General features: G+C 37.6%; 1 protein-coding gene across 4 annotated transcripts in view; it reads right to left on the bottom strand.

Annotated features, from left to right (window-relative positions):
* DLG5 (discs large MAGUK scaffold protein 5) overlaps positions 1–13,988 on the bottom strand; it is a 97,093-nt gene that overhangs the window by 34,280 nt on the left and 48,825 nt on the right. For all 4 annotated transcript variants that reach the window (XM_071438802.1, XM_071438804.1, XM_071438803.1 and 1 more), the window contains exons 4-8: positions 10,720–10,863; positions 9,006–9,189; positions 5,533–5,792; positions 4,118–4,430; positions 57–287 (exon numbers count right to left, since the gene is read on the bottom strand). In XM_071438802.1, coding sequence (XP_071294903.1) covers positions 57–287; positions 4,118–4,430; positions 5,533–5,792; positions 9,006–9,189; positions 10,720–10,863 — 1,132 coding nt within the window. The remainder of the gene's footprint in view (positions 1–56; positions 288–4,117; positions 4,431–5,532; positions 5,793–9,005; positions 9,190–10,719; positions 10,864–13,988) is intronic.

Below are 13,988 nucleotides of genomic sequence, written 5' to 3'. Positions count from 1 at the left end.
TGACCTAACTAAGCCAAGAAAGAAAAAGGCATCATTAAAGGCATCACTTGCAATACCTGACGGGCTTGATAATATTCCCTTAGCAGATGGTCTCTCTGGATGATAGCTTCTGTTCTCTCTTTCCTGGCAACATCTCTCTCTTCCTTCACTGTCTCTATATCCTTGCAAGCTTGATCAAGTTCCTTCTGGGCCTCGGCTTTGTCCTTCACTTCATGACAGTATTTTTCCAGTAACTCATTCCTCTCACAAATCGCTCGATCTCTTTCCACTAGAGCAGAGTTTAGCTCCTAAAACAAGATCCATTGTTTGTAGTAGGTTAAGTTCAGAAGGAAATAGTTCATCTTTCCAATTGAATACATGTCATGACACCTTGAAAGCCTAGAGAGTTTACCACTAATGTTCTGAAAAATGGGGGCAGATCACATTACATACAAGTAAGTACTAGCAAAGAATATTGAATGCGGTATTAAAAAATATCACACCATCACATGAGCACAGTGCTTTGTCAGAAGTAAGCAAGATTCTGGGAGCACTGATAGCTTTGAGGAACCTAAATGAGAAAAGGTTATTATTCCGACAGACTTGGTGTTTTTTAAAAAAAAATGTTGTTAAATATGTCAAAGGGTAAGAATATATCACAAATATTTTTAAATAACAACTGCTTCGGTTTTACAGGACTGATATAATTTAGACAACTTAGCTACGTAAGCATCTTACAGCTGCTCTATAAATTTTAAAGGAACATTAAAGTTATATGCCATTAAGAGAGCAATGTGCTACAGAAGGTTGAAGATAAAACTACAATATTCTATAAAGTGGAATGACAGTACATCTTAAGTGTGGAATTCAACTGCATTGTAATAAAAAAGATAAGGCAAATGTAGTAGCATTCTAAAATAATATCGGCCCTTCTAAAATTATTTAAATTAGACTTCCCATTAGAAGAATGGGTCATTGAAACAATCCAATTTCACTACATTTTCAAGATGGCTCAGGTCTCTAGAAGCATTCAGTCAATGGCTACAAAGAAGTCCTCCTACACACAGGCACTCCTAGCTGGAGACTACTGATGTTTTGATTGCTAAAAGCTCACCAGAGACAGCTGGCATCTCAAAAGCAAAAGAAACAGTTGAGGTGCTTAAGGATAGAAAAACATTATGTCACAAACTGATTTTCATTTTATTTTCTTCTACAGTTTGCAAATAATAAAACTGAATATTTAAAGCACAGTTGACAATTGCATTTTGCTGTACTAAGAGAATTGTTTTTGAGATGTGCATCTAAGTAAGGCTAGTCAGACTTTTAACAATGACATGAAGGGTGCCATTTCTGCTGTAGAGTGTAGATGAGCACTGAATTAATGACTCACTCTGTAGGTGAATCTCAATTACCATAATGCCCAAGTGCTTTCAACACCAGTAAGACCTTCCTTGCTCAGTACCCCTGAAGAGAGAAAAACCCCTGAACTGTCTCTTGTTGCAGGCTAGTTTTAGTACTGAAACCAGCATTTCATACAGTTTAACTACAGATTGTATAAAATCTGCATTCAAATGTAAATGTGTATAGAACTTCCACAATAATATTAAGTCTTTTTCCACAAGCAGCTGAGATGAAAGTCACCAAGGCTGAGGGAAAGCTCTCGGCAACACTGTCACTAAACAAGAATTTATAGTCCTTTAAAGTGTTCAGAAAAATACACACTACCACAGTTTAACTCTGCATGCTCAATAGAAACCATCTGAATAGGAGCAGCCATTGCCTCTGGTGGTCAGTGATAAAATTTCACCTCTGTCTTTTTCCTAGAACATTTGCACAAAACCACAACTACACAGCACAGGGGAATGCACCATTTGGCACTGATGAGAACAGCTTCTGTTTGGTAACAGTAGAGCAGTTTGAGTTGAACGATTCTGAATTTGTGAATTATTTTTATATTTTAAGGAAGTTCTCACATCTGAATATAACATAAGGACAAACTATAACAGATCTGTTAAACTGAGGGGAAAACTGACTACCAATGAAATGAAACATAACATTCTAAGTATTTGCCAGAGTAAAAGATTATGCTAAACAAAAAAACACCATTTTTGTTGGAAAAAACCCCCACCATTTTGGAGAAGAGAGGGGGAAATCTCTAACATCCAATCCCTGGCTTTGAATGGGTGAGTTCATGAGACCTTAATCCAAAATTGTCCATTAGTGGAAAATTTCTCCTATAATTTATAGGAGTGAGATTAGTGAGATTAGTGAGATTTCTCCTATAATTTATAAATACCAAATTTGTACATTTTAGATGTCTATTAAACCAATAAGTTTGGGCATATGTTACTAATAAAAGCTTACATGTCTAACTTGGAAATTAACTCTGTGATCTCAGCAGTAGCTGCTCAGATAGAATGTTTAAGAAAAACAAAAACTAACCTCTTCTCCATTTCAGTTGCTTTACAGTTTCTCTAGGACACCAAAGATGCACTAGAAAACACAAGCTTCGGGGGAGAAACTACATTTAAAATTACCTAAATGGGTTCAGTGCTGTTTTAAGCCATCAATGAGCACTACATTATAGAGCACTTCAAGGTGCCATGTATCACAGGAAAAGTGAAAGCCACCATGTTGCCTTTTCAAAGAGCACCAGAACAACTACGCACTGAGAGGGCAATCCCACTTACAGGGGATGCATTTCAAGATACCATTTCAAGTCAATTGATGCATTGATTGATAAATTTTTTTAATATTTCAAACATTTTCCTGGGAAGAGTCATGGCTACAGGAAAGAAAAACAGGAATAAGAAGACAACCCAAGGATGGCTATTTTACACCTTTCAGAATATTACAGCAGCAGTTATTTCTGATTTCTGAAGGGCCAGTTCTGGGAGTGAAGAAAAGCACGTGTCTCTGCCTTGCCAGCACCACACTCCCCAGTCCTAGGCTCTTGCTGGTTCTTGTTCAAACACCCCTTTAAGTCAATACCCCTGCATTTAAAACTTTAATTCCCTATCCCTTAAGGCACTTTGGCAAATTACTCATAGTGCCAGAATGGCAGATATAACAAATTGGAACAGAACAACTAAATGTGGCTATTTCTGTGAATATTCCTAACCTACCCAGATCCCACTGAAATCAAGAAATGCTTTGATTGGCTTAAATGCTTTGATGAAAGTAGAAGAGGTATGAAACATATTAAAACCTCACTCACTGTAGAGCTGAATTACTGAGCTGACAAATATGCAGGGCTGGAAAATATGACTTCTTAAAACCAGAATTTAGTCATACTTAGAAGCTTTGATGCCACATGTCAGAGTTCACTTATGTTCCTCAAAAAATAGTGTTATTTATTTAAAAGAAAGCTGCACCTTTAATTTTTGTAAGAATATTTTGTTCAGATGTAATGCTATGAAAAGACTAAAATAAGATTTAGAGGCAATGGAATACATTTGCTTGTATCTATTTCATGCTGAATTAAGTATTTGTAAACCAAATAGTAAAGTGAATGCATGTCAGCAGAAATGAAACTGAGCAGCAAACTGTTCTGCAAATCATAACAGCTTCATTCTGACATGGCTGTTAAACAAGCATTTCAAGAACATATTGGAATGTTCTGGTTTTACACACTTTAAGGTATGCTTAAATTCTAAAGAAAAAAAAATCTTGAAAATATCCCCTTTAACTTAGAGGCAGTAGAAGGGCAAATGAGTAAGAACATGCATGTCAGCACAGGCTTGGCCTAAGCATTGGAGATGACTTGATCATGTACTGTCTTATGTCACAGCAGATAGTATCCAGTGGCTCCTGTAGAGGTTAAAAGTTTAAAATAATGGATATTTAGAGCTATATTATTATAGAAAGTATTACTTAAGAAGATATAAAATACTAACACAGCAAATGAAAGGATTTATAATATGCAGGACAGAATTAAGTGTATAGCAAATTTCAGCTGGCAGGTACTTTGTTCAAACATGGAAATTGACAGTAAGAAGGTATGGAACAGGAAAACATCAGAACACAATTTCCTCTTTGCAGTGGATTCCTGTTTTCCAATAATCAGTTATACATTCCTGGTTCCAGCATCAACAGCATACACTCATTTCCCTTCCCCAGTAAAACAATAGCTTAGTACCTGTCTCAAAGCTTCCATCTCTTCACTGGCCACTCGCTTCTCAGAAGAAGTGTTCTTCAGCTTGGACTCGGCAAGCTCCAGCTCTGTCTGCAGCTTATCCACCTCTTTGATTACTTGATCCCTCTCACTCATTATGAGGCGGTACTCATTGAAAACCGAATCCCTCTCTTCCTTGTATTTTTCTGCATCCTTGGCTGCTTTCAGCTGCATTGTTTTGAACCTTGTCACCTCTGACTGTAATCGCTCCATCTCTCTCTGCAACTCTTTGTTCTGTGCTGTGGCATTGCTTAGTTCCTGCTGTACTGATTCAAACCTGAAAACAAGCAGAAACACCAGTAAGACTCTTGTTACTCATTTTCAGACATTAAGGATTTGGCTGGGCAACCAAATGTATCCAAGGGTAAAACATAACCACAGAGGACTTGTTAGAAAATGTATTCTCTGTGCTGCAAAATAACCACTGCTTTAGGAATGTCAGTGAACCTTAAGAAATATTACAGAGCGTCTTTAAGGACTGAACCATAACAATTATAAAGAACCATTTACAAATGTGGAGAAAACCATTTTTGCCTTTGGTCTGTGGGGGTTGTGTATCACCTCTAACAGTCAATGAAACTATTCTTAACACACCCGTGGATGCTCTCTGCAGTCCTCGTGTGTGCTGATGTCCTTCCTGGCCCATATGGTTAACTGTGCAGGCCTGGTGCCCAGGAGCAGAGAGGGGCTAAGTGTGCTATGAGCGTCTGTGCCCTTGTATTTTAACACATGTGCTGCTCATAGCAGCTCCTTCTCAGTGAAGCAAGACTCCCAAACACGGGCAGCCAGAGAATTCTGCTGCCTCCCAAAGCCCTGTCTCACAGTGCCCCACAGTCTGTAATTCTAACACCAGGAAAAATTAACTTAGGCTTGAGATCATCTTCATTTGCAAAACACCTTTAGAAATTATATTCCCTTATTTATTTGCTTTTAGTATTTAAATAAGGAGATACATATATACAAGCTTGCCATGAATTAAAGAATTTGTCTGCAGAAAAGTCTGAGGTTTAACAAAATTCTGGTTATATTTGACTCTTGTATTTACAACTAAAAATAAACATAGGTTGAAAAGCAGAGTAACCCTTTCTCACAGAAGCTAAACAATGGTTAAAATCCCTTATACAATTCCAAAACTGTAAATGGAAAACTCTTTTCTTAAGAAAATGCACCATTTCTCCAAATTAGCATCCCCATCACACATTCTAGAACCTTCCAGAAAATTTTATACAAATACACATGCTTACTCATCACAGCAAGATTATATACATCAAAAGAAAATTTGAGAAAAAAGATTAGAAAGGTATTTGTGATTCTAGCACAATGGAACTAAGATGCTACATTAGCATTGATAAGTCAAAAGTATGAAAATCCGTTTATACCTCCTAAGAGAGGATGAATATTGCTGCTGGAAATGAATTGCTGTGTCCCTTTGCTTCATGACCATGTCAATCTGTTTCTGCAGACGTCTGTTCTCCTCCTCAGCCTGTTCCAGGCGGCTCAGGTCTGTGTTGTGGCTCGCAATCTTCTCGTTGTACCGTTTCCTCAGGGCGTCGTAGTCCTTCTTCACTCCCTCCAGCTTGTCCATGGCCGTGTCATAAAGTTTATTTAGAATCTCTGATGATCCATTTTGCTTCATAACCTTAAAAAAAAATGCCAGGAGCTCTATCAATAACCTTTACTGTTAATGAGTTCAAGAAATTTGATTTAAAATGTATACATAAGAAAACAAATTAGAACAAAAATATATAGACCAATTCAGTAATCATTCTTTTTAATGACTAAGGAAAGACTGAACTTCTTTTAAGTGCCACTGTTACTCTAAGCATTATTACATCTGCTTTCTGTTGAGCTAAAAGTCTGCTTTATCCCAAGGTCACAAGTGTATGAAAATCTCTCTTATGACAATTGTTATGAACCTTTTAAACCCAAGCTGTTTTTGAAGAACTTGTAGTTTTAACAAGAAGTAATTGCTACTTGATCATCAAGATGATAGTGGTAATTTAGGAGATGTCCACAAGGTGGCATTCATGATAGGTTGCCTGTACTCTCTGAATGAATTAAATAATTAAAAGTGTAATGAAAATAAGATCTACCCAAAATATGTTATACACTCGGGCATATTATTTTAATATTCATACAATATTTCATCTGAGAACTTCCCACAGAGGTTTGTGTTTCAAAAAAGCATACATAAAAGATGAACAGGAAGAGAAAAATCCATTTAAACATGAATAAAGCCTGACCTGAATCTTAGTTTTAAATTAATTTACATCAACATAGGAATCTTGCTGTAAATTGCAACACTGATGATACATGACCAGCAGCAACATAAGAAAGTCCTAATGAGTGTCAGCAAATCTAGTCCTTGTTCATTCTCAAAAGGCAAAAAAATGCCTGAAATAAAGCAGCAAACCTTTTTTTAAAATGGATTTTGTCTTTTAAATTCAAATCTGGCCCTGATGGAGCAGTGGGAAGAACCAGGAATGCTCTATATAGAGAGGTGCCAGGAATTATATAATACTAACATTAGCCTAAAGAGGTATGTCCCTAACTATCCGAAAATAAAAAAAGTATTAAAGAACTTAAAGAAAAAAATATGAGCACTGTAAAAATTTAAAACCCAACATGCAGCAGCTATCCTGCATAACTGGGCTCCTCATCTTTTGTGTCATATTCAAGTAAGGACCAGCTCCTGAACATGGATGAACCTGGAGGCCTGCAGACCAGAAGGGAAGGGAAGAGCAAGAGGCTGCCCACTCTTCACTGCCCAGAGGTGAAGGCTCACAACTGTCACTGCTCATAAACTGCTTGGTTACACAGGCAAGATAACACAACAGAGACCAAAGTTCTGCAGCCTGACACTGCTCTCCTTAACTAACCAGGATATGTAAAAGTGGCCCTGGAACACAACAGCACTTGGGCTATTCCCACACATATCCAAATCCTGAATGGATTCAGCAGCACAGCCTGCACAAAGCTGGACACATGATTAGCCAGCATGCTTCAGTGAACCACTTCAGATAAGCTGAACACGTGGTAAACTGTAGGCATACGTAAAATGCAAATACATAGACTTAAACCCACTCAAGAAAGCCATTTCCTGAAGACTACTTCCCAAATGAGTTTAAGAAGACCTTTGACAATAAATTATTTAGGAATTCAAACAAAACACTTTTCACTATCTAAAGCATATATGGAATGCATTTATGTTGAAAACACACTAAATAATTAAAGAAGAACTAATACATGAGAAATTTGATGGAATTCAGCATAAACTTGCTAACACAGACCTGCCAAGGGAAGATGGAGGCACCAGTGCATTAAACATCTCCCATTCAAAATCCCAGTGAAAGAAAGTAAATAGTCCCAGCTGGCCCAAGGAACACAGCCATGGCAACATGAAACTCCATATGTGAGCAGCAGAAACTTAAGCTGGTCAGCTGCTACATAGCAAATCCATGACAATCCCACACAAAGAGTAATTTGATCAAAAGCTTTTGCTCTGAGGCCACCAAGATGTATTTTGTTATGGCCTGACAATGAAACAACACGTCAGAGGGATCAACAGAGAGTTAGACTAATTCATATGAGAAATTACAGGGACAAGATAAGACTTTGGCACCCCTTCAAGACACCATGAATCACTCTGACAAGCTGAGAAATGGAGTTAGACGATTTTCTCACTAAGAGTCACATACATCATTTTCTTTAAAGGTTTAATCATGATGTTGACATAAGACTGGATTTCTTTAAATCAATCCTGACAATGATACATCAGCCTCTTTCTGTGCTTCCAGATAATTCCAAGCTTCAGGACAGAATGGCAAAACAGAATAGCCTTCTCTCAGAGGTTTTGCATCCCTGCTTTGCAGACTGGGAAACTGAGGCACAGACTAATTATGCTATTTGTCCAGGCTGACACAGTAAATCATTTCTGCTATCTTCTGAACCGAGCCACTAAACAGTTCCACACCAGAACTCGCAAGACAGAGTTAGAAAAATGGATAAAAAGGAAGAATCAATCTTCACTCCTCTTTGCACTATCTTCAAGCACCTCCTAAAGTACCACTCAGCACACCCAGCTTGATTTGACCTTTGCCCTTCCTGCCCTAGCAAATAATTATTTTGGCTTGCATAGATTTTGCTTCTGAAGCCTAATGTTTGACTTGCAAGTTTGCCCTGTGAATCAGTCTACACACAGTGAACCCAGATCCTCTGTTTAACCATTCCACATGCTACTGTAACAATTCTCTAAATGAACAGACATTTTCCTAGGTGAACAGGGGACCTGATACAACCAGTTGCTCCTTAGCATTACTCTTTTTTTTCCAGAATATGTAAATAGCACTGACCTGGAAACAGCCTGTGATACAAAGTTCTGAAATGTCCAACCCTTCCAGTCCTGAAAATTTTGTCTCTTTTTGTTTCAAGTTCAAAAACATGAACCAACCTTTTGTGATTCTTCACAAAAAAATCAACAACAAACATTGTATGCAAGCTTAAGTAAACCCTATACCATAAAATACTGTAGTAAAACAGTCATCTTTCTAATCATTTTGCAACTTTAAGTTAAATTTCTGATGCCTTTCTACCCATCTTAAAAAATATCATGCAAATACCATCTTCATGTACACTTTTCCATCTCTGCATTTAAATACACTTTTTTTTTCCAGTTAGACAAAATCAATTAGTAATCAAGATGTCATTGTCTCCCCAATACTGTACAAGGCAAGGAGGCTGTTTGGGACCCAGTAGGACACTCTAAAGGCAGCAATGCTGCACAATCCCATTTCTCTATGGAAGGAAGAAGCCAAGATCTCTTCCAGCACACACCCTGCAGGCTGTGGCTCACCTGCTGCTGCTGGCTGCGCAGGTCTGTTATCTCCTTCTGATCCTCATCATGGAGCCTCTTCATCTCCTCACAGGACTGCTGCAGGTGGTTGTGCTCCCTCACCAGCTGTGTGTTCTTCCTCTTCAGGGTGTCCATGTCCTCCTTCAGCTGGGACTGGTCGCTCAGCAGCCGGCTGTGCAGCGTGCTGTCAGGGCATACACAAAACACTCTTAGAGGCCAACTTGCAAGGACAAAGTCCTGGAGTAACTCACCCCAAGCATGAGTTTCCTACCAAGAAAGCAGGTCAAACTAACTCAGTTCTGCATATTTGTGCATTCCAAGCACCAGGAAAAAAAAAACAAAACCAAAACCAGAAACCAACAGGGGCTTAAGTGTGAAACACACAGACATACACAGCACCCTTAAACCTCATCAGAAGAGATGATGGATTTATGCCACCTGTCAATGCCATTTCATAGCCATTAAAAGCAGGCAGACAAACACAAATAGCATAATATGATGATTCTTGAGATAATAGCCATTATCCCACCAATCATTTCCACTTTGTCTTGAGCTCCTCAGCTGAACAGCAGCTAAACAAAACACAGATGAAAATGACAAAAATCTCCTTGTGTGCTACTGTTTCAAAAACAAAAAACCCATCAAATTATCAAAAAAAAAAACCTCCACAACCAAGAAAATCATAATGTGTATGTTTCAGTTACACTCAAGATAAAAATTTCCTCCAAAGTTCATTATGCCAGCTGTAATTATTGAAATAAATACACTCTCACTTAAACAGCTGAGAGCCACATGAGGAGGCTATCATCCAGATTAAAATTCAAGCTACAAGCCTAAAATTAGACTAAAGCAATGCTGAAAAACAGCAGATAAGTCAACTGAATGTATTTTACTACTACAGATCAAAACTTAAGTTTAGAATACTGACAAGTATTTCTATTGTTGAAACAGAATGATTCTACTTAAACTCTCATACTTGCTGGCAAATATTGAAATATGTATTTATATATAAAAATTTGTGTTCTAAGATATGTTGCATTTCTTTCTTATGAAGTGAAATACCAATGCCCCCTGCATAGAATGACCAAAGCATTAAAAAAATTCTTTAAAATTAGAACACCCTGCTAAAAAGAAAAAGAAAGGCATTTTCACAAATTATATTCCCAATTGTATTCCCACAATCAACCATATGCAATCTTTGCATGCAGATTACTAATCTGCTGTCATTCAGATTGCAGTGCAAATGATAAAGTCTTTAGAAGGCAATAATTTTTTTTTAAAGAACACAAAGGTTTAACAACTACTGCAGGAGAAAAGAACAGTTGAATTAAACCTGTGTTATAACTTACACAGATTGTCACAAGAACTATCACAATCTAGTAAAAGAGAGTAAGAAATTCCATTCTCTTGGATTATATTCTGCTCTCTAGCTTGACAGTCAAACTGTTAGATTGCAACTTCAAATCAGTTATCAGGCTTCCTTTTTTGATCCCATGAACACACTGGAGATCCTATCTCAAACTCCTAAAACTAAAACAGGCAGTCCATACCTGATCATTTTAAACAGGCCAGAAATGTTTTATCTGATGGATTTTATCTATCTTGCCATTTAAGTGGAAAAACAGCATTAAAAAATTGATTACCACATTCTAATACCGTTTAATAGGGCACAGACTGGTAAACTCTTACCTTGCACAGGTTTACTAATACTTACTGATAAAAATCTGCCTCTTTTGCTGCTTCTTCACACCTTTTCAGTGTCTTGGTGTGCTGATTCTGCAGAGACTGTAGGTCTGACATGGCCTTCATACACTGAATCTTCAGCCTTTCATAATCATGATTTGGTTTTGGACTAGGCCTAGCATAGAAAAAGAAAATGGGGTCAAACACCAGGTACTAAAGTGAATGGAAAGCCTAGGAAATTATTATCCAGTAAAAGTGTTATCACACAACTGTTGACACTTAGGTTATAACATGCATTAATTTACACATTGACCAATTCCCTTTAAGATGGAGCCACTAATAAAAAGTCAGTGACTTGAACTTACATTAATTTTATATTGCAATGTAACATCCCATAATGGGATGATGCTAATTATCACTAACATGGCAAAAAATAGTGCATGTTCCTCTCCTGTGAGCAGCAACACCAGCACAGAACAGAACTTGCACTGGTACAAGAACGAGTCCATCACAGCACACTTGGCTTCCTTGGGCTGCCACATTCAAGTGGCAGTGACAAAGCCCGGACCTGCAGGGAGGGCAGGGCTGGAAGAGGCTGCCAAAGTCAGCTGGGCATGAATGGAGACCTGGGCTAAACAAAGCTTCCCAAAGGCAGCATCTAGAGGACCTGTCTTTAACTCCCTAGGAAGGACAGTTAGACTTGAGACAAAGACTTCCAGTGGAATATCAAACACACACATCTGTGCTGGCAGAGTTTGACAAAGTCATTGTGCTGAATTACACACCTGTTTGTGTGCTACCATATTATTTTAAGCTACTATAAACAATGTGAAAATATGTCAGTGTCTACCACACATTTCTGTAAGATAATTATTTTAACAAAATTTGGGTTATTAGAAATCTCCAACACAATATAATCTCCAACACGCATTTTTCAAAATAAATGCCAAAATCTATAAAAATTTTTTTTTTGCTCAAATTTCTTTAGGATGATTGGGAGAGCAATTTTCTAAGACAATCTACATGGTCAAGCAATTGACAGCATAGATTATGTCTAGAATGTACAGTACTTGTACATGACACCTTTTTTGTGGATTAGAATTAGTTAGATTTGTATAAACACTAGAAACTAAATTAGCAGGATTATATCTTCTTGCTTTGTAGCACTAAGCTTCTAAGAGACTCTGAATTGAATTGTTCCTCCTCTGTACAGTCACAGAATTTTTCAAACCATTGAATTTTCTAGTTTCAAAATGAAGCTTCTGACATCTGTCCCTGTATCATCTCCCGAGTCTCCTATAACCCCACAGGCAATGAGAAAAAAAACCAAGCAAACCATCAAAAGAGGAAACTAATGCCTCCAAAAGAAAACAATTGCTTTCTAATTCAACTCTGCTTGTTCTCATATCAGATTTGCTCCATTGCTGCACAGATCACTCTTCCGCCCTCAAACCTCAAGCTCCTCCAAATGGCTTCTCTGTAAGCACAGCCTGAAAAGCAATCGGAATTTTCTTTGCCTCATACAAAAACCAGCAACATGGATTCTGGAACTGAAATGCAGCTGGCAATTGAATCAAAATGAAAGTGGTTTTGCACTACTGAAGTGGTAACAGTTGTTAGAAAAATAATAATAATAAAAAACTAAAACCTAAAAAAAGAAATGCCAGCCACATCTGGTTCACAGATTTTCTGGAGATGTGCGTATGATATAAGGTACTTTTTGGCAACTCAGTTGCATATGGGTTGCTGAATAGTGAGGCCTTCAAATGTAATTCCTCCTTTTCTCCTTTCTCTAGAGAAGTGCTTCTGGGGAAAAACAAAACAAAAACTCCTTCCTTGATTAAAAACTTTACGAACAATTAAAATCCAAAATCACATAAAGCAATCAAATGTTCAAGTCTTGCCTACAGGGGTGTCTTTTATGGTATTTTTAGATTCATTCTTGATGGGTATCAAAAACAGTACGTTACTCACACAGTATTACAGATATCAATGCAACTAGTGAAGGGTTATTCTTTTAAAATACATATGTAGTTAGCATAAGTTAAACTTGATTTGAAATGTTTACACCCTTGACAGAATCACTAAAACCCAAGTTATTGATTTAAATTAGACCTCAGGGTGAAATTATTGAAAAGAAATACCATCTGTCCACCACAGTCTTAAATGACAGCATTAATTGGAGTACAGTTTTACTCTCAGCTGTGACATTAAGCTTACTGCAACCTATTAACTGTTGATGTCCATATAAAACTATTAGGCCAGTCCGAAAGCTATGATGAAACTTGTTCTACAAGTCTAACATCCATCATGCGTGTTTCATGTGTTGTTGAAGTAACACTGACATTATTTTTAAAAAAAACCAACCAAACAAAAATCCACAACCAAAACCAACCAACCAACACCCAAACCAACATTAACAACCCAACAAACCACCTATGAACATATGGAGACCATGAAGGTAACTACACAAGTTAGCCAACCTACACAGCAAGGAAAGACCAACAACGCCACCAACAACATTCTGCATTCTACCCCACATACAAGAAATAAAAACCACATGGATATCCTAGGCCATATGTTCCACACTGCTGTTCCAAGGCTTTATGTCTCAGCAAGAAAAACAGGAATAAGAGAAGAAATATTGGTGAGAAGAAGAAATATTGGTGAGAAAAATGAAAACTGCTGCAAGACAACAGTCAATTCAACTGCATGTAGTGGCTGACTCTTGTTTAAGAAAGAGCACCAGAATTTTATGCTAAAATGCCCCACAAAATACTAAAAGTTACAATTTCAATGAAGGACAAGTATCAGTTACTACTTTGGAAGCTCTTGTTCAAACATTAACAAAATTTAAAATGCTAGTGTCAAAGGCCCAAAATCCTTCATGCTATAGTGGAATTACCCTGGCTGTAAAACAAGGCCACAGCGAGACTGACATTTACATACATCTGATGCTCACATAAAAGCTAATGCCAACCACAGGTCCAATTTTGTGGGCAATCCTACCTAACACCTTCTAAGGAGCTATCATTTACTAATGTAACTGCAACAATTATTATAGATAGCACACAAAACAGTCTCTTCTGAAACAATTTTCAGGGAATTCATTGGTGTTGTGGTTCTCTTCTACTGTTACTATTATGTGAGTAATAACAGCAGGTTTAAGTCCATAAAGTGCAACTTGAGCATGCTAAATTACTTGGTCCAACCTTCACCTAATCTCCAGCACACATGCACACATACAGTCACTGTCAATCCACAGGCACAGCATGAGCAATCCTCCTCCTGGCCAGCAGG

Source organism: Agelaius tricolor, unplaced genomic scaffold, assembly GCF_023055355.1.
Source record: "Agelaius tricolor isolate 1412-34295 unplaced genomic scaffold, bAgeTri1.0.p SCAF_13, whole genome shotgun sequence".
NCBI lineage: Eukaryota > Metazoa > Chordata > Aves > Passeriformes > Icteridae > Agelaius > Agelaius tricolor.
The sequence above is the reverse complement of the archived record's forward strand: the minus strand, read 5'-3'. Positions and strand labels throughout refer to the sequence as shown.